A 19,369-nucleotide genomic window follows, 5' to 3' on the forward strand; every position below is an offset into this window, starting at 1 on the left:
ACACAAATTATGTCAATTAGCCAATCAGAAGCTTCTAAAGCCATGACATCTTTTTCTGGAATTTTCCAAGCGGTTTAATTAAAGGCACAGTCAACTTAGTGTATGCAAACTTCTGACCCACTGAAATTGTGATACAGTGAATTATAAGTGAAATAATCTGTCTGTAAACAATTGTTGGAAAAATTACTTGTGTCATGCACAAAGTAGATTGCCAAACCTATAGTTAGTTAACAAGAAATTTGTGGAGTGGTTGAAAAATGAGTTTTAATGACTCCAATCAAAGTGTATGTAAACTTCCGACTTCAACTGTACACTACCGTTCAAAAGTTTGGGGTCACTGAGAAATGTACTTGTTTTTGAAAGAAAAGCACATTTTTTGTCCGTTAAAATAACATCAAATTGATCAGAAATACAGTGTAAACATTTTTTATGCTGTAAGTAACTATTGTAGCTGGAAAAGGCAGATTTTTTATGGAATATCTACATAAGCGTACAGAGGCCCATTATCAGCAACCATCACTCCTGTGTTCCAATGGCACGTTGCGTTAGCTAATCCAAGGCTAATTGATCATTAGAAAACCCTTTTGCAATTATGTTAGCACAGCTGAAAACTGTTGTTCTGATTAAAGAAGCAATAAAACTGTCCTTCTTTAGACTAGTTGAGTATCTGGAGCATCAGCATTTGTGGGTTCGATTACAGGCTCAAAATGGCCAGAAACAAAGACTTTCTTCTGACACTCGTCAGTCTATTCTTGTTCTGAGAAATTAAGGCTAATCCATGCCAGAAATTGCCAAGAAACTGAAGATCTCGTACAACTCTGTGTACTACTCCTTTCACAGAACAGCGCAAACTGGCTCTAACCAGAATAGAAAGAGGAGTGGGAGGCCCCGGTGCACAACTGAGCAAGAGGACAAGTACATTAGAGTGTCTAGTTTGAGAAACAGACGCCTCACAAGTCCTCAACTGGCAGCTTCATTAAATAGTATCCGCAAAACACCAGTCTCAACGTCAACAGTGAAGAGGCGACTCCGGGATGCTGGCCTTCTCGGCAGAGTTGCAAAGAAAAAGCCATATCTCAGACTGGCCAATAAAAATAAAAGATTAAGAAAGAACACAGACACTGGACAGATTAACTCTAGACAGAGGAACTCTGCCTAGAAGGCCAGCCTCCTGGAGTCGCCACTTCACTGTTGACATTAAGACAGGCTGCCCGGAAGTTACTCCAGCTTCTACAGTGTGGCAGACTATGCGATGGAGTTCCGCACGCTAGCAGCGGAGGGTACCTGGAACCCGGAAGCACTGTTCGACCAGTTCCTGCATGGATTATCGGAGGAGGTAAAGGATGAGCTGGCAGCCCGAGAACTACAGACGCATCTCGACTCAGTCATCGCTTTAACCATCCGGATCGATGGTCGGCTACGGGAATGTAGGAGGGACAAGAGGTCCTGAATGCGGTCCCAATCGCTCACTCGGGGATCCCAACTCGCAACTGATAAACTCCAGAAGTTCCCGTCGTCTACATCCCCGAAAGCATCCGTGCTTACCCGAGTCCCTCCAAGAGCCTCCGGAGGCTGCCGATTCACCTCTTCCCGAGCCGATGCAGCTCGGCAGGACTGTCTCCAGCCAAACGCGTACGCAGACTTGAGATCCAGAGTTGTCTGTATTGCGGTACTGCCGGTCATTTTGTGTCTACTTGTCCTTTCAAGAGAGCTAGCTCATTCGTTGGAGTGAGTACACTGGTGGGTCTGAAAGATAATTGTTATTCTCCCCTTACTCGCCCCCCTCTCTATGCCACCCTGCTGTGGGGCGACTAGTCCAAGTCTCTCCAGGTACTGATCGACTCGGGGGCCAATGTGAGTCTCATGGACATTACCCTGGTGAGCTGGGCATCCCCACTCAACCCCTCTCCATTCCCATGGGTGTTAGAGTGCTGGACGTGCGCTCTATAGGCCGGGTCACCCACCAGACCACCCCCGTCAGCCTACGAGTGTCGGGGAACCAAAGCGAGGCTATCCAATTCCTGCAGGTTGAGTCTCCGCAGGTCCCCGTGGTATTGGGATTCTCTTGGCTCCAGTGACACAATCCCTCCATTGACTGGGCTACTGGTGCCATCGTAGGCTGTAGCCCGTCCTGCCACACTCATTGCCTGAAGTCAGCTCTGCCTGCCCCGGGATGTCTTCCTGGGGGCTTGGAAATTGCCCCGGACCTCTCCGCCAGCTCCGCAGAGTACCAGGACCTCCGGGAGGGGTTCAGTAAGGCCTGGGCCACTTCGCTTCTGCAGTACCGACCGGTATCCAAGAAGGTCAAGTCTGAGCCACTGACACGTCGCCATAGGCCTGAGACACTGGCATGTCGCTACACCCCCGGAATCCGAGACCTGTACCCCCCGGTTCAAGATCATTAGCCCCTCTGCTGTTCATCCTCTGTTGCCCTGTATCCTCTGTATTTTCCCTACCTTTTCTGTGTCTAGAGTCAAAACCATGTCTGACTGCCCCTTGTCTTCTGTTTCTAGGCCCATCCCTCCCCCCATGTCATCGAGGGCCAGCCAGCGCACACGGTGAGACGCCTCCTGAGGGTTCGACCATGGGGCAGGGGTTTCCAGTACCTGGTTGACTGGGAGGGTTATGGCCCGGAGTATAGGTGCTGGGTTCCCGCTAAAGACATCTTGGACCCGGCACTTTCGCCAACCTACCCAGTCAACCAGGTATCCGCCCAGTCAGGTATCCGCCAAGGTGGAACGCCAGGTGGCGTCCTGTCACGCCATGATCTGTATCACCTGTCCTTGTGCTTGTCTCCACCCCCCTCCAGGTATCGCCCATCTTCCCTATTATCCCCTGTGTTTTTATACTTGTGTTCTCTGTCTGTTTGTGGCCAGTTCGTCTTATTCTTTCAAGCTTACCTTTCCTGTCAGCTCCTATCGTTTCCCAGCCTGTCTTTGCTAGTCCTCCCGGTTTTGACCTTTGCCTGTCCTGACCCTGTACCCGCCCGCCTGACCTCTCTGCCTGACCCTGAGCCTGCCTGTCGTCCTGTACCTTTGCTCCACCTCTGGATTACTGAAACCTGCCTATCCCTGACCCTGAGTCCTGTACCTTTGCTCCACCTCTGGATTACTGAAACCTGCCTGTCCCCGACCCTGAGTCCTGTACCTTTGCCTTACCCTGGATTTTCAACCCCTGCCTGCCTTGACCTGTCTTTGCCCGCCCCTGTTTGTTACAATAAACAGTGTTACTTCGACAGTCTGCATCTGGGTCTTACCTTGATTCCTGATATATATATATATATATATATATATATATATATATATATATACACACACACTACTGGTCAAAAGTTTTAGAACACCTACTCATTCAAGGGATTTTATTTATTTTTACTATTTTCTACATTGTAGAAAAATTGTGTAGACATCAAAACTATGAAATAACACATATGGAATCATGTAGTAACCATATATTTTATAACTGTCACGTCCTGACCATAGAAAGCCTGTATTTTCTATGGTAGAGTGGGTCAGGGCGTGACTAGGGTTTTTTAGTCTAGTTTATATTTTCTATGTGGGGTTCTAGGTTTAATTTTCTATGTTGGTGTTTATGTATGATTCCAAATTAGAGGCAGCTGGTAATCGTTGTCTCTAATTGGGGATCATACTTGAGTTGCATTTTTTCCACCTGTGGGTTATGGGATATTGTTTATGTTAAGTTGCCTGTTAGCACTGCATTGTCGTCACGGTTTGTTTATTCTTTATTTGTTTTGTCTTTGCTTAAGTTTCACTTTATTCATTAAAATTATGTGGAACTCTAAGTACGCTGCGCCTTGGTCCGACCATCATTATTACGAACATCGAGACAGAATATCTCATCACACCAGGACCAAGCAGCCTGCTACAATGGGGAAAATAAGTTGGACCTGGGAGAAAATAATGGAAGGACAGGAGATCCTTCCTTGGCAGGAGTCACAGCAGACGGAAGGAGATAATGGAGAACAGCGACGAAGCCAGGGTTCGCGGCCACGACGCAAGCCCAAGAAGCAGCCTCAAAAAATTTTTTGGGGGGGGGCACACGGAGTGGTCGGCGACGTTGAGGGGTGAGTCAGAGACCGAGGAGGAATATTGGGACAGATTGAGCGAGGAGTGGTCGGCGAAAGTTGAGGGGAGTGAACCAGAGACTGTCAGTGAGTTGAGGGAGAATGTGGAGGAGAGAGAAATGAGAGAGTTATTGAATTGGTGGAGGATGCACGACATTTGCCCTAAGGAGCGTGTTATCGATTTGCCACCTGTACCGGCCCCACGCATCAGGCCTCCAGTGCGCCTCCCCAGTCCAGTACGTTCTGTGCCTGCTCCACGCACTCGCCCTGAGGTGTGTGTCACCAGCCTGGTACCACCAGTGCCGGCCCCACGCACCAGGCTTCCTGCAACGATCCCCAGTCCAGAGCTTCCGGCAACAGTTCCCAGTCCAGAGCTTCAGCCGACAGTTCCCAGTCCGGAACCTCCTGAGACGGTCCACAGTCCGGAACCTCCTGAGGCGGTCCACGGTCCGGAACCCCCTGAGACGGTCCACGGTCCGGAACCCCCTGAGACGGTCCACGGTCCGGAACCCCCTGAGACGGTCCACGGTCCGGAACCCCCTGAGACGGTCCACGGTCCGGAACCCCCTGAGACGGTCCACGGTCCGGAACCCCCTGAGACGGTCCACGGTCCGGAACCCACTGAGACGGTCCACGGTCCGGAACCCACTGAGACGGTCCACGGTCCGGAACCCACTGAGACGGTCCACGGTCCGAAACTTCCTGCGACTGTCAACGGTCAGGAACCTCCAGCTCCATGGCCGGAGCCTTCCCCTGCGCCGATGCCCAGTCTGAGCACGGCGTCCAGTTCAGCTCCAAGGCCAGAGTCTTCTTCTGCGTTGGTGCCCAGTCCAGGCACAGCGTCCAGTCCCGCTCCATGGCAGGAGTCCTCCTCTGCGCCGATGCCCAGTCCAGATACAGTGTTCAGCCTGGGTCCATGGCTGGATCCGCAGGATGAGCGGGTACTTTGTCCCGCACCAGAGCCGCCCCCGATGCTGGCGGATGAGCGGGTACTTCGCCCTGCACCAGAGCCGCCACCGACACTAGACACCCCCCTAACCCTCCCTTTTTGTTTCGGGTTTTGCGGTCGGACTCCGCAAGTCCGCGGTCGGACTTAGATTCTTCAAAGTAGCCACCCTTTGCCTTGTTGACAGCATTGCACACGCTTGGCATTCTCTCAACCAGCTTCACCTGGAATGTTTGTCCAACAGTCTTGAAGGAGTTCCCACATATGCTGAGCACTTGTTGGCTGCTTTTCCTTCGCTCTGCGGTCCAACTCATCCCAAACCATCTGAGTTGGGTTGAGTTTGGGTGATTGTGGAGGCCAGGTCATCTGATGCAGCACTCCATCACTCTCCTTCTTGGTCAAATAGCCCTTACACAGCCTGGAGGTGTGTTGGGTCATTGTCCTGTTGAAAAACAAATGATAATCCCACTAAGCGCAAACCAGATGGGATGGTGTATCGCTGCAGAATGCTGTGGTAGCAATGCTGGTTAAGTGTGCCAAGAAATCTAAATAAATCACTGACAGTGTCACCAAAGCACCCCCACACCATCACACCCCCTCCTCCATGCTTCACGGTGGGAACCACACATGCGGAGATTATCCGTTCACATACTCTGCGTCTCACAAAAAAAAAGCTGTTGTAACCAAAAATCTCAAATTTGGACTCATCAGACAAAAGGACAGATTTCCACTGGTCTACTGTCCATTGCTCATGTTTCCTGGCCCAAGCAAGTCTCTTCTTATTATTGGTGTCCTTTAGTAGTGGTTTCTTTTCAGCAATTCGACCATGAAGGCCTGATTCACGCAGTCTCTTCTGAACAGTTGATGTTGAGATGTGTCTGTTACTTGAACTCTGTGAAGCATTTACTTGAGCTGTAATTTCTGAGGCTGGTAACTCTAATGAACTTATCCTCAGCAGCAGAGGTAACTCTGGGTCTTCCTTTCCTGAGGCGGTCCTCATGAGAGACAGTTTCATCATAGTGCTTGATGGTTTTTGCGACTGCACTTGAAGAAACTTTCAAAGTTCTTGACATTTTCCAGATTGACTGACCTTCATGTCTTAAAGTAATGATGTACTGTAATTTCTCTTTGCTTATTCGAGCTCTTCTCTCCATAATAAGGACTTGGACTTTTACCAAAAAGGGCTATCTTCTGTTTACCACCCCTACCTTGTCACAACACAACTGATTGGCTCAAACACAAAAAAAAGAAGGAAAGAAATTCCACAAATTAGCTTTTAACAAGGCACACCTGTTAATTGAAATGCATCCAGGTGACTACCTCATGAAGCTGGTTGAGAGAATGCCAAGAGTGTGCAAAGCTGTCATCAAGGCAAAGGGTGACTACTGTGAAGAATCTCAAATATAAAATATATTTTGATTTGTTTAACACTTTTTTGGTTACTACATTATTCCATATGTGTAATTTCATAGTTTTGACGTTTTCAATATTATTCTACAATGTAGAAAATAGTAAAAATAAAGAAAAACCCTTGATTGAGTAGTTGTGTTCAAACTTTTGACTGGTACTGTACAGTGTGTGTTATTGTTGGTTTTGTCTGTATGGAAAATATTGTTGGTTTTGTTTGCTATTGTTGTTTTGGTCTGTATGGAAAATGTTAAATGAGTTACATTGGTAGGTAGGCTACCGTGTAATAACAGTGTTGGTGCACATTATTTCATAGTAGCTTAGACATTTAACTATTCGGGTACCATTTATCAGTCAGTGACGCCACTCTTTAATAGTCCTTCGTGCACAAGGCCACAGAGCACGGCCGGTTGTGGTGTCAACATGGGAAGAGCGTCAAAGTAGGGAGAGCAGGAAGTTAGCTAAGAGGTAGTCATCGGTCGAAAAGGGGGAAGCCTCAAGCCTTATCTCCGTTTTCTTCCATGGCAGGTTAGTGAATTTGAATACATCTTTTTGGGCTTTTGCTTTGGTTATGTGTGAATCATGCGCAGCAGAGGACAATCTGTCACTCACTATCGCCACCATGTCGCGTCGCCGCCGCCACCACCTGTTGGCTGGCTGTTGCTGACCTTCTCAATCTCAATAACAAATCAAGCTAGAGTAGACTATTGGTCGTATTTTACTTGGTTATTTTACCAACATTTGACCTACACTTATCACAAACACTGTAAATATGATTTACATTTGAGTAGACCTACAATAACATACATTAATATTCTGTATATGCCAATAGCAATTTGATACTTTGTACCAAGGGTTATGCGAGCAATGCTTCAACTAATGTTGCCATGCATGCAACACTGTAGCCAACGAGCGTAAATACAGAATGTAAACACTTTCTCTTTTGCATGGTGCATCTTCAATAACGCAGTGTGCCGCTTGCGTGGCAAGATCAATTAATGTTTCTAAAAAGAGACACTAAACCTCTTAACCCTTAATTCCTCTTGAAGGACTAATGCCTACAACCATGGTTTACAGAATAGACTGTAGTGTAGACAGCCAACAGTGCTGTTCAGTGCCAAGTATTCAGAGTTACAATTAGACCTGCCTCTTTAATCTGACCTCAGTTACACTAGTTCAGTAGGGGTGTGCGTTGGTCACTCTATTTGAGATTTATTTTAAACTGTAAAACCCTTACGCACCACTGCACTTTGTATACCAGGGTTGGCTGGCCTTCTCTAGTCACTCGTAGGCTCAGTCACTGGTATACTTTTATTTACAAAGCCATTTTGGGTTTACTACCTTTTTATTTGGGCATTTCTATTGTTCAGAAATGTGGTGGGTACTCTCATCGTTCGCTGGACTTTATCCTGCTAACTGTTCCAAATGTACTCTGCGCCATCGTCTTGGAACGCCTTACAAAATACTTTTAAACTGGAAGAACTTTGGTATTTTTAAATCACTGATGAATGATCTTGAGACTGATTTCCTGACATGTTAATGTTTTTAACTTGCTGTTTTTGATTTTGTTATACTCTTATGAATTCTATGGTTTTTACTAGATTACTTGTAGTTTTTCATGTTGTTTGTCTGTCATTTTTGTAATGACTTGGTGCTGCCTATCTTGGCCAGGACGCTCTTGAAAAAGAGATTTTAAATCTCAATGAGCCCTTCCTGGTTAAATAAAAAAAAAATTGTGTTGCAAGAGACCATTTATGTGCTTCTGCAACCAAAGTCCTATGTTTGTTATACATTGTAAAAAAATAAATAATCCTTTAATTAAAGTGTGTATTTATTTGTGCCTTATCTCCTGTATTCCCTAGCTCCCTGGTCATGCTCAGACGGCTACCATGTACAGCTGCAGAGGGACTCCCAGTTCCTGTGTTCAGACCAGAGGATGCACACTGAGCTGGTGGACAGGCTGGTGCTGCAGCTCAACAGGACCTACCCTCAGATACTGACTGACAAGGAGGCCCAGAGGGTAAGTAGCCTAGTGAGTATGTTAACTCTCTGAAGGGATTGAGTACTTCACTACAGGGTGCACACAGCTTTACATCACCACTCTCACCAGGGAACACTCACCATCTAGGCCTCTACTTATACAGCCACAAATGGTCATGCAATTTGAAATTATTCTGTTTTTGAAATGTGTTGTGTTGTATTTTTTGACTCTAGGGAATAATTGACAATAACAGTCAGGATGAAGAACTTATTATACAGTGGGGCAAAAAAGTATTTAGTCAGCCACCAATTGTGCAAGTTCTCCCACTTAAAAAGATGTAGTTTTCATCATAGGTACACTTCAACTATGACAGACAAAATGAGAAAAAAAAATCCAGAAAATCACATTGTAGGATTTTTGATGAATTTATTTGCAAATTATGGTGGAAAATAAGTATTTGGTCAATAACAAAAGTTTCTCAATACTTTGTTATATACCCTTTGTTGGCAATGACAGAGGTCAAATGTTTTCTGTAAGTCTTCACAAGGTTTTCACACACTGTTGCTGGTATTTTGGCCCATTCCTCCATGCAGATCTCCTCTAGAGCAGTGATGTTTTGGGGCTGTTGCTGGGCAACACGGACTTTCAACTCCCTCCAAAGATTTTCTATAGGGTTGAGATCTGGAGACTGGCTAGGCCACTCCAGGACCTTGAAATGCTTCTTACGAAGCCACTCCTTCGTTGCCCGGGCGGTGTGTTCATGCTGAAAGACCCAGCCACGTTTCATCTTCAATGCCCTTGCTGATGGAAGGAGGTTTTCACTCAAAATCTCACGATACATGGCCCCATTCATTCTGTCCTTTACACGGATCAGTCGTCCTGGTCCCTTTGCAGAAAAACAGCCCCAAAGCATGATGTTTCCACCCCCATGCTTCACAGTAGGTATGGTGTTCTTTGGATGCAACTCAGCATTCTTTGTTCTCCAAACACGACGAGTTGAGTTTTTACCAAAAAGTTCTATTTTGGTTTCATCTGACCATATGACATTCTCCCAATCTTCTTCTGGATCATCCAAATGCTCTCTAGCAGACTTCAGACGGGCCTGGACATGTACTGGCTTAAGCAGGGGGACACGTCTGGCACTGCAGGATTTGAGTCCCTGGCGGCGTAGTGTGTTACTGATGGTAGGCTTTGTTACTTTGGTCCCAGCTCTCTGCAGGTCATTCACTAGGTCCCCCCGTGTGGTTCTGGGATTTTTGCTCACCGTTCTTGTGATCATTTTGACCCCACGGGGTGAGATCTTGCTTGGAGCCCCAGATCGAGGGAGATTATCAGTGGTCTTGTATGTCTTCCATTTCCTAATAATTGCTCCCACAGTTGATTTCTTCAAACCAAGCTGCTTACCTATTGCAGATTCAGTCTTCCCAGCCTGGTGCAGGTCTACAATTTTGTTTCTGGTGTCCTTTGACAGCTCTTTGGTCTTGGCCATAGTGGAGTTTGGAGTGTGACTGTTTGAGGTTGTGGACAGGTGTCTTTTATACTGATAACAAATTCAAACAGGTGCCATTAATACAGGTAACGAGTGGAGGACAGAGGAGCCTCTTAAAGAAGAAGTTACAGGTCTGTGAGAGCCAGAAATCTTGCTTGTTTGTAGGTGACCAAATACTTATTTTCCACCATAATTTGCAAATAAATTAATTAAAAATCCTACAATGTGATTTTCTGGATTTTTTTCCTAATTTTGTCTGTCATAGTTGAAGTGTACCTATGATGAAAATTACAGGCCTCTCTCATCTTTTTAAGTGGGAGAACTTGCACAATTGGTGGCTGACTAAATACTTTTTTGCCCCACTGTAGATCCATGAATGCACTATGGATAATTGGACATAAGGCAGTTGTGTGGACACTTGTGATTGGATGCTTGTCTAATTCTGCTCCAGTTCAGGAACCTGAGTGTGCCCACTGCGGTGCGATTGGCTGAGCTGCTGGTGCACCTGCAGGGGAAGGGAGAGGAGGCGTGTCATGAGTTCTACAGGGGGCTTCAGATCCACGCCTACAATGTCTATTTCAACCTGCCTACCAGAGTCAGCCGCAGAAGAGGTACAGCACTGAGGAGATTTACTGATCTCTTGCCGTTTGTGTCCGTCTGTCTGTATACCGGTAATTTCTCTCTCTCTTTTTCTCTGTGTGTTTCTATATCTGTCTCTTTCACTGTCAGTTTCCTATTTACAGATGTTTGCCAATTTGTGTGTCTGTGTGTGATGCTGTGGAGACTGACTAACAGTGTTCCGTGTGTCTCTGTTCTAGAGCCTGCAGACCCAATGGGGACTAACACTGTGGCCCGCCGCATGGAGAGATATGTACTTAATGACAGGGGTAAATCTGATATTACACTAGTGCTAACGATAACTAACAACTTGACTGGATACAAGTTGACAGTTCCTTCAGAATGCAAATGTTAGGGAACAAACTGTATAGTATGTTTTTTCTTCGAAGTTGAATGAATTTGACCTTTTTGTAATAGAATTTTGTGGAACTGTTGCTTCTTATGAGTAGGTTAAGCACATTTTGTAGCTCAGTCAAGCATCCAACCTCAGATTTGTTTTGCATCCATCCCTGTCACCTCCATAACCTCAGCTAAGCATCATGTGGCCATTTAGACTTTTAGTAACCTCCATTTAGTGTGATCAGCCCCAGTTCTCTGCTTTTATGGGTCAGACCAGCTCACGTGTCACTCACACGTCCACAAAACAACCTCTATCCTAATTCCTTTGAATACTTTGTTATGCTTACAGTAGGTCAATGAACAGTTCTAATGAACCAGTAACTACCGATCACACGGTCGAGATATATATTTTCTTTAGAGGAAGCCATGGGTATAATATCACTCAGTATGATGATGCCTGCTTGTCTCTGTTTGTCTGGCTACCATGTTATGAGATTGTCTTACCATTTACACGGTCCAGTTCCCCCTCATCAAGACGATGCATACTATCTCTCCTCTCTCTCTCTGCAGGACCTCTGTTCTTCCTCAGTTGCTTTAGCCTTGCAGTGGGCTTAGCTTTGCTCTATTATTATGGAGGTAAGTCCTTCATTCAGGAAGAAAAGGTTCCTCATTGAATGATTAAAAATACCTTAGAAGTAGATGTTCACTGCGCAATGACGTGCACTGATTTGGTAACTATGGAAGGAAAAGAAGGTTGTGTCTTGTATGTTTTAACATTTCATGCCCTTGTGTCAGATGTATTCACCCCGCCGCTCTCCACTTGTATTCCCCAGTGCTTTCCTTTTATACTTGACCTATCATGCCCTTGTGTCAGATGTATTCACCCCACCGCTCTCCACTTGTATTCCCCAGTGCTTTCCTTTTATACTTGACCTATCATGCTCTTGCTGTCATTCACGTTTATCCATTTTTCTCTATTTCTTTCTTCCCGTCTCTCCATTCCTCCTCTCCTCTATTACTCACTTCCTTTCCCTCTGTCTCTGTCCTACAGAGGGTAATTTGAGTGCTACTGGTCCATTTCTGAGCTTCTCAGTGCTGGGACTGGGCAGAGGGACCAGTGAGGTTCTCCTAGCCCACGCCAAGGACGGATCCAAAATTCAATAAGGTCATATTCAGTGGGAAATCCTAAAGAATTACATTTTGGGAAAACGCTAAAACAATTATCTTTGCAATGCCAAATATTTACCTGCAGGGGGAACTAAAAGGGTGCTATCTAAAAAATATATTTGTACATACTTGTAAGTAGTATTGTATTTTAACAGTAACCCTGCATTTTTAAGTGAAAATTTGACTTATTCATTGAATATGTCTTTGTATAATCAGACATAGTGCCTCCATGCTCTTTGTAAGAGTGTCATATAGGCTTTCTTAAACATCACAGGAAATCAAAATGCCCAGGTTAACTTAATCTGAACCTTTAATTCTGGGCTAACTTGAAAGTCCTTAAACATTTCATTTGAAGTTCTACAGCTCAGTCCAAAGGGTTGGCCTTTTTACTGAGGGAATGGATGACTTTTAAACATATCAGGAGTGGAAGGAGACTGTAAGTCTGCAGTGTACCCCAGTTTGAAGTGAAAGACTGAAAGCCTAACCAGTCTGTTGTTTGAATGGTGTCACTGTGTTGTCATACTACATTTACATGCTACAGTTTCTGAGTGTCCTTAGCAACACATCCATTTTCACCGCTCAGTGCCTTCTAACACTGTGATTGACAGTCAACAGCTTATTCACAGTCTCCAAGTCAACCTTACACTACCCCTTGCATGTCTTCAGATGTAGTTGCACTGAGAGACTGACAATTACAGCTTGTTTCTATCCCATTAACAGAGAACTGAGGAATATCACCATAATAAACTAACAGAATTCTTATCTTGAATTTTGTTTTCTTTTGATGGGAAGAAATGTGAATGTGCTATAATACTGGAAAGTGTTTGGTTGCGTTTTGATAGTTGCACCAGTTTAAGAGAAAAAAAGTTGAAGCAAAGACCAGGCAAATTCTGTGACCCCACTCTCCGGGATGTCTCGGGGAGAGTGGGAAATGCAAAAAAAACACATATCCAATTCACACATGCATACTAATACACACATGTACATGTGTGAAATAGGACAAATAAAGAATAACTATTCTATTTAAGAAAAATACATTTCATAATTAGGAATGTAGAATGTTCTGGGAAAAAAACAAGAATAGACTAGTGCACATACCTGTACACACATGCTAAAACATTGCTAATGTTAGTAACAGCTGTCCTTTTTAACATTTCATTTTGGTGTGACTTGTTTAGGAGTAAATCAGGGGTGGGAAACAATACAAAACCTCACACAAAAATATGATTGGTTTACACAAATAACACACTTACACATTACAGAAGCCAGCAGCACTTCTTCAGGCAGTATGATGCTTTTTGGATGTTTGTTTATTACCAGAGCAGGACGTATCTGTGAGAGTGGTAACCTGACAATGTAATACAAAGATCTCACATCATTGCAATAGCACCAAAAATACCACTAGAGGGCACTCCTGACCTAGCCCAGAGACATCTGCAGGCCAGATAAGAGGATGATGAAATGAGCTGCTATGAAGATGATCACAAGTGCCATAGCAGCTTTACACTTCCGGACAGGTGTGGTTACTATTCTGCAGTTCAAGTGAACATGTGTATTTCTCTATGGAATCTCCTATAGTACCCCTACTGGTTACAGTAAGATAGATGATGAGTGACGTCTGGTAGATGATGATTCTCTGTGGCAGTCAGATTCCTGGTGTCTATTCTCAGCAGCTTTGCTTCAGTGAGCTGTGTGTTTCCATATCTGTTTCTGTCTGTAGGGAGACCCAGATCAAAGAGCAGATGGGGAGGAGGGTGAGTGGCGGATCGGAGGGGTGAGGGAGTGGGGAGGGTGTCACTCGAGTGATTGTTCTGTTTGAATCCCAGTACTCCCAGTCCCAACAGACAGCTATTAGTCCCACTTAGAATGATCTGCAGCCATGATGATGATGATGCGCATCTGAATTTGAAATCCTTCAGAAGTTCTTTTCATTCCAGACTCCTCCAACCAACTCAGGGGTATTACACTGAGTTAGAGCCAGATACAGTGCATGAGAGCAATAGATATACAAAATGTTTATAGATCTGTCTATTGTCCTGGCTAGAGTGGATTTGTGTGTCACTATCTGGATCATGGTCTGTCTGTGTGATTCCATGGTTAGCAATGGAAGCTATGGGAAAGAAAGGGGAATGTATCATTAGGTTATGGTGTCATGTTCCCTCAGACTCCATCAGTACATAGCTAGAATAGCAGTTATGAGTGTCCCTGCCAAACCTAGGTTTACAATGCCATATGATCTTATTTTGAGCGGTAAGAACAGAACCGTCAAACTAGATTTTTTTTTGCTATTTCTATTACATTAAGCTAACCAATGAAATTCTTCACCATGAGCTGTGTATTCAATGCTGGAGACTGAATGGTAAAAGGATGTACAGAGTCTGAGAAAGTGAGATGTTAATTGTGTATGCGTAACAGTACTGAGTCTAATCAAGGCCTCAGTTTTAATTAGCAGTTCTTTCTCTATCTGCATCTGATGATAGTGAGTCACCACACAGCCAAAATAACCATGCACTCTTCTCACAGCTCTTCTATGTGTCTTGGTCTGAGACAAGATTATCAGTGGCACATCTAGCCGGGATATTGCAAATCCTTGATGTAGTGCAATGCTAGCTCTTTTATTGATCAAGTTTCACATCAACTGCTGCTCAATGCTGCAACGATTTGTTCTATTTAAATGCAGTTGATATGATACTACGAGACTACGACACAAGCTGAATGTGTTCTCTATGTTTAGCTAAGCAAAGGTCAGTGTTTTGAGAGTGAGGCACAGACTCTTTTTCCATACATGTGCTCTTTAGACCCGTCAGGCACAGTGGCCCAGGCTGTCTGAACAAGACCCATGACGCCCTCCTTTCACCTCATAAATGTGATAAAAAATTTACATTCAGGGCTCAGCCTTCCTCAATGCTGTGGCTCGGAGTATGTGTGTGTGAGAGTGAGCGAGATAGCGTGACAGAGAGATAGGGAAAGTGTGTGTGCTTGCTTGCTGGGGATAACTACAGGGCAGGGGGCAGACACTGAGGTCACATGGCTGTTGTCTCTGTTTTCCTGTTGGTCTCCTACACAAACACACAGTGTTGTTTATGAAAGCAAACCTCTCTCTCATCGGGACAAAAGGGTTCTGGACTGGTAAAAAGACAGTAGTTGAGTTTTGTTGGTGGGTGTTTTCTAGTGGAAGTTTCCGTCGAGTCCTGGAACAGTGCGTGTTTATGGGTCAGGTTGGGGGAGCATGGGCGTTTAGGAGGTCAGGAGATACGGAGAACAGGACAGCTGCTGAGTCATGGACAAACTATTGAGGGAAAGTGCAAACAATTCCTGTTTGAGTTTGAGAGAGGGGAGAAGAGAGAAAGAGAGAATGTGTGTGTGTGTGTGTGTGTGTGTGTGTGTGTGTGTGTGTGTGTGTGTGTGTGTGTGTGTGTGTGTGTGTGTGTGTGTGTGTGTGTGTGTGTTTGTACCTAAGGGGGTGGTGATGCGTTTCTGTGTCCTGGTCAGGCTTTCTGATTGGGTTTCTGTACTCCAAAGGCAGTGATGAAGACGTTGACTACTACGATGACGAAGACGAGGCCTGTGGCCAGGTTCTCCATTACATTCAGCCTGAAGTGTTTACTCTGGTCATTCAGGTTCCACCGCACTGTGGAGAGAACAGGGGAAATTGGTACAGATGAGCTTTACAAACACTCACAGCATGCACTCGCAAACACATAGACTCCCTCTCTCACACATACACACAGATAACTCTACACACACATAAAAAGTATAATCCTGATTGAGTGATAGCGACTAGCCCGGGACTGGAGCCAATCCAGTGACATACTGCTTTGTACTCGGTGCTCTGTATAAGTGTCTCTCAGGCCTGGTCCTCATGTACCCCGGACTGAACTCTGCCAACTCTCTGCTGCTCAGCTCAGAGGAAACATATGTGTGACCAGGACACAGTGAGTATAAAGAACAAAAAGAATAGCTTAACACTGCAGTGGGCTAAAATCAGGGTCACACAGAGTGTTCTTGGTAGTCTTAAACAAATCTACTTTGAAACAAACACATACTGTACACCTCACACACATGGCTATGGGCTGTACCATGTCAGATATAGAGTTGAAATGTATTCAATTTTGAGTTTGCATCCCAATATTAAGCTTTATATACATCACAGAAGACTGAAATATAACAAAAGTGTTTGACATAGAAACACCAGATTTTCATTGTTTAAATATTAACAACGTTCCACCCAGGAGACCACTAGAGGGCGATTTGGTCATTTGACTGCTGGAAAGAGCTACGTCTATTATTTTACAGAGGGGCATGGTTAATGGTATCTATGAATATGTGTGTAGTGGATGTAGATGTTCTGATCATCTTATGTACTTGTGTTCCACAGGAGGCTGCTGAGGGGAGGACGGCTCATAATAATGTCTGGAATGGAGCTAATGGAATGGCATCAAACACCTGGAAACCATGTGTTAGATGTATTTGATACCATTCCACCTATTCTTCTCAACCATTACCATGAGCCCATCCTGCCCAATTAAGGTGCCACCAACCTCCTATGGTGTGTACGTGCATGTGTGTGTGGGGGGCAGATTATAAGATGTTAAACGGTGTGAGAAACCCTGCCTGTGTCTCTGGCTGTTTGTGTCTGGCCCAGGCCAGGGGGGATGGTATGTAGGGCATTCACAGCACGCACCACCAATTTAGTATTTAATAGAACTCCCATTAGCCAAGGCAGCAGCTACTCTTCCTGGGGTCCAAACAAGAATAAAACAATTGCATCACAACAAAACAACAGCCTACATCATAAATAAAACTATACATCATACAAGACATGACTACAATATTTATCTATTATAACAAATGTACAATATAAAATGTACAATACTACAATAATACAACACCACAATGTGTGTGTGTGTGTGTGAATGCATGTGTCTCTTCACAGTCCGTGTTGTGAGGTGTTGTTTTATCAGTTTTTTTAATCCGATTTTACTGCTTGCTTGAGTTGCTTGATGTGGAACAGAGTTCCATTTAGTCATGGCACTATGCAGTACGTTGCGCTTCCCAGAGTCTGTTCTGGAGTTAGGGACTGTGAAGAGACCCCTGGTGGCATGTTTGTTGGGGTATGGGTGTCTGAGCTGTGTGTTAGCTGTTTGAACAGTCAGTTCGAATGGTCAAAGACAGAGAGGAGGGGGGGGGTTAAGGGGGGTCAGAGGGAAAGAGAATGGGAGAGAAGGGGGGTAGAGGGGGAAAGGGGAGGCGAGGTTCTAGGGTCAGGAATGAGGAGCAGATGCATTATGGGTGATGAAGAGTGAAAAGCAGGGCAAAGGGAATGGTAGAGGAGATATGGAAGGTGGAGAAGGGAGGGGGGGGGGGTTTGGGGAGGAACAAGAGAGAATGAGAGGATGGGGGAGTGGAGGTATGGGTTGAGCAACGGTCAATAGGGAGAAGAGGGACGGGTGAGAGCAACGGGGAGAGTGTGATGGCTCTCTGACATGCAGGTTCAGTATCTCTCCGACACATGATCCCTTCAAATGGAGTTCACTAGTGGAAAAGTAAAGAAGCCTTGTGACTTAGTGAATGAGTGTTAATGCAGAGAGAGAGTGGTTAAAAACATATCGGCTGAACATCCTAAGTGTTTTCCTACCAGAGACTGTAAGAGATTAATTACAGTGATGTGACCTGCACCATTCATTAACTATCTGGTTTCACAAGAAAATACAATTTAAACCAGAGTGACATGGTGCAGAAATCATGGGAGCAAACGTGAGGGCAGTGATGTAGACATGATGAAGAGCAGTCTCTGTGATATAGACATGATGAAGAGCAGTCTTTGTAATGTAGACATGATGAAGAGCAGTCTCTGTAATGTAGATATGATGAAGAGCAGTCTCTGTGATGTAGACATGATGAAGAGCAGTCTAGGTAATGTAGACATGATGAAGAGCAGTCTCTGTGATGTAGACATGATGAAGAGCAGTCTTTGTAATGTAGACATGATGAAGAGCAGTCTCTGTAATGTAGATATGATGAAGAGCAGTCTCTGTGATGTAGACATGATGAAGAGCAGTCTCTGTAATGTAGACATGATGAAGAGCAGTCTCTGTGATGTAGACATGATGAAGAGCAGTCTCTGTCCAGTGCTGAAGATCAAGGTCACTGTCAGCCTGTACGGTCACACCTGAAGAATTCAATCTTCAACACCCCCATCTTCATCATTACACACACACACACACACACACACACACACACAGTCTTATACCTTGTGGGGACACACAATTCAGTCCCATTCAAAATCCTATTTACCCTAACCTTAACCCTAACCCTAGCTCCTAACCCTAACCCTTAACGTAATTCTAACCCTAACACTAATTTTAACCTTAACCCCAAACTCCCTAGAAATAGCATTTGACCTTGTGGGGACCAACAAAATGTTCCCAGTTGGTCAAATTTTTGTTTGTTTACTATTCTTGTGGGACTTCTGGTTCCCACAAGAATAGTTAAACACGTCCACGCACGCACGCACGCACGCACGCACGCACGCACACACACACACACACACACAGCCGTCTCTCGGGTCAGCCTGCTGACAGCAGCACTAAAACCCGGTGAACTCTGACCTGGTCACATGCCTGGTTGCCATGGCTACAGCACCTCAGCAACGCTGCAGTAGGTAATTGGTTGTATGTCAGGAAACATTGGACTTGATAGGTATGAGGTCATCCTCAGTTAAGGTCGGGAGGAGGAAGTTATAAAATACATGTTCACTGATGAAGATGAGACACAAAAGGCTCATGAAGATTGAGAGACACAAGGGGCTCCATTTAGATAGCGTGCATGAGCGGGGCTAGTGTCAAAAGAGTCCATAATACAGCAATCATTACGCAGGTTTAGAATGCAACTGTCTAATGTAGGCCTATTTGATGCAAACGCAAAAGTGTTGCATTCAATATGCTTTTTGTAAAAATGTCCCCCAGAGATACAGTGTTGTTATCCTCACCGATGAAGATGAGGAGGACCCCCACAGTGACCTGCAGGCTGAGGGAGATGCTGATGAGAGTGATGAGGGGAGTGTACAAGGAGAAGTCTGGCCCCTGCTCCAGGACAGCCTTCAGCTGGGAAGCGTTGGCCATGAGCAGGGCTACGTCCAGCATGCTCTCTGCTGCACTCTTCTTATTGGCATAGTGGTTCATGTTCAGGAGAGCAGAGGGGCTGCCACCGTGCCAGACACCTGTATGGGGGACCTGGAGACACAAACACATGTCAACAATACAATCAGATACACCTGGTTATATTGTTGAAGAACATGCACATAACGCACGTTTTCACATAAACTTCCCATTGACA

At 45.0% G+C, this 19,369-nt stretch overlaps 2 protein-coding genes across 2 annotated transcripts; one reads left to right on the plus strand and one right to left on the minus strand.

Moving 5' to 3' along the window:
- The first annotated feature begins 6,846 nt into the window (after positions 1-6,846).
- LOC120061341 (caspase recruitment domain-containing protein 19-like) lies at positions 6,847-12,796 on the plus strand. Its single transcript, XM_039011089.1, has 6 exons — positions 6,847-6,965; positions 8,300-8,457; positions 10,359-10,518; positions 10,726-10,794; positions 11,435-11,500; positions 11,916-12,796. Exons 1-6 carry the CDS (start codon positions 6,959-6,961, stop codon positions 12,026-12,028), a joined length of 573 nt encoding a protein of 190 aa, XP_038867017.1. The 5' UTR covers positions 6,847-6,958; the 3' UTR covers positions 12,029-12,796.
- A 2,696-nt stretch (positions 12,797-15,492) lies between these two features.
- Positions 15,493-19,215, minus strand: LOC120061343 (ninjurin-1-like). The gene is made up of 2 exons (XM_039011090.1): positions 19,023-19,215; positions 15,493-15,662 (listed from the first exon to the last, which is right to left on the minus strand). The coding sequence occupies exons 1-2, from the start codon at positions 19,213-19,215 to the stop codon at positions 15,520-15,522; spliced, it is 336 nt and encodes a 111-aa protein (XP_038867018.1). The 3' UTR covers positions 15,493-15,519.
- Between the last annotated feature and the right edge of the window lie 154 nt (positions 19,216-19,369).

The sequence above is a fragment of the Salvelinus namaycush genome, chromosome 16 (genome assembly GCF_016432855.1).
Source record: "Salvelinus namaycush isolate Seneca chromosome 16, SaNama_1.0, whole genome shotgun sequence".
In the NCBI taxonomy this organism is placed as follows: Eukaryota; Metazoa; Chordata; class Actinopteri; order Salmoniformes; family Salmonidae; genus Salvelinus; species Salvelinus namaycush.

Coding starts and splice junctions, on each gene's coding strand:
- LOC120061341 (XM_039011089.1), top strand. Junction 8,458..10,358: donor CTGACAAGGAGGCCCAGAGG/GTAAGTAGCCTA, acceptor ATTCTGCTCCAG/TTCAGGAACCTGAGTGTGCC. Junction 10,795..11,434: donor ATATGTACTTAATGACAGGG/GTAAATCTGATA, acceptor CTCTCTCTGCAG/GACCTCTGTTCTTCCTCAGT.
- LOC120061343 (XM_039011090.1), bottom strand. CDS start 19,215: ATGAACCACTATGCCAATAAGAAGAGTGCAGCAGAGAGCATGCTGGAC. Junction 15,663..19,022: donor GGTCCTCCTCATCTTCATCG/GTGAGGATAACA, acceptor TTCTCTCCACAG/TGCGGTGGAACCTGAATGAC.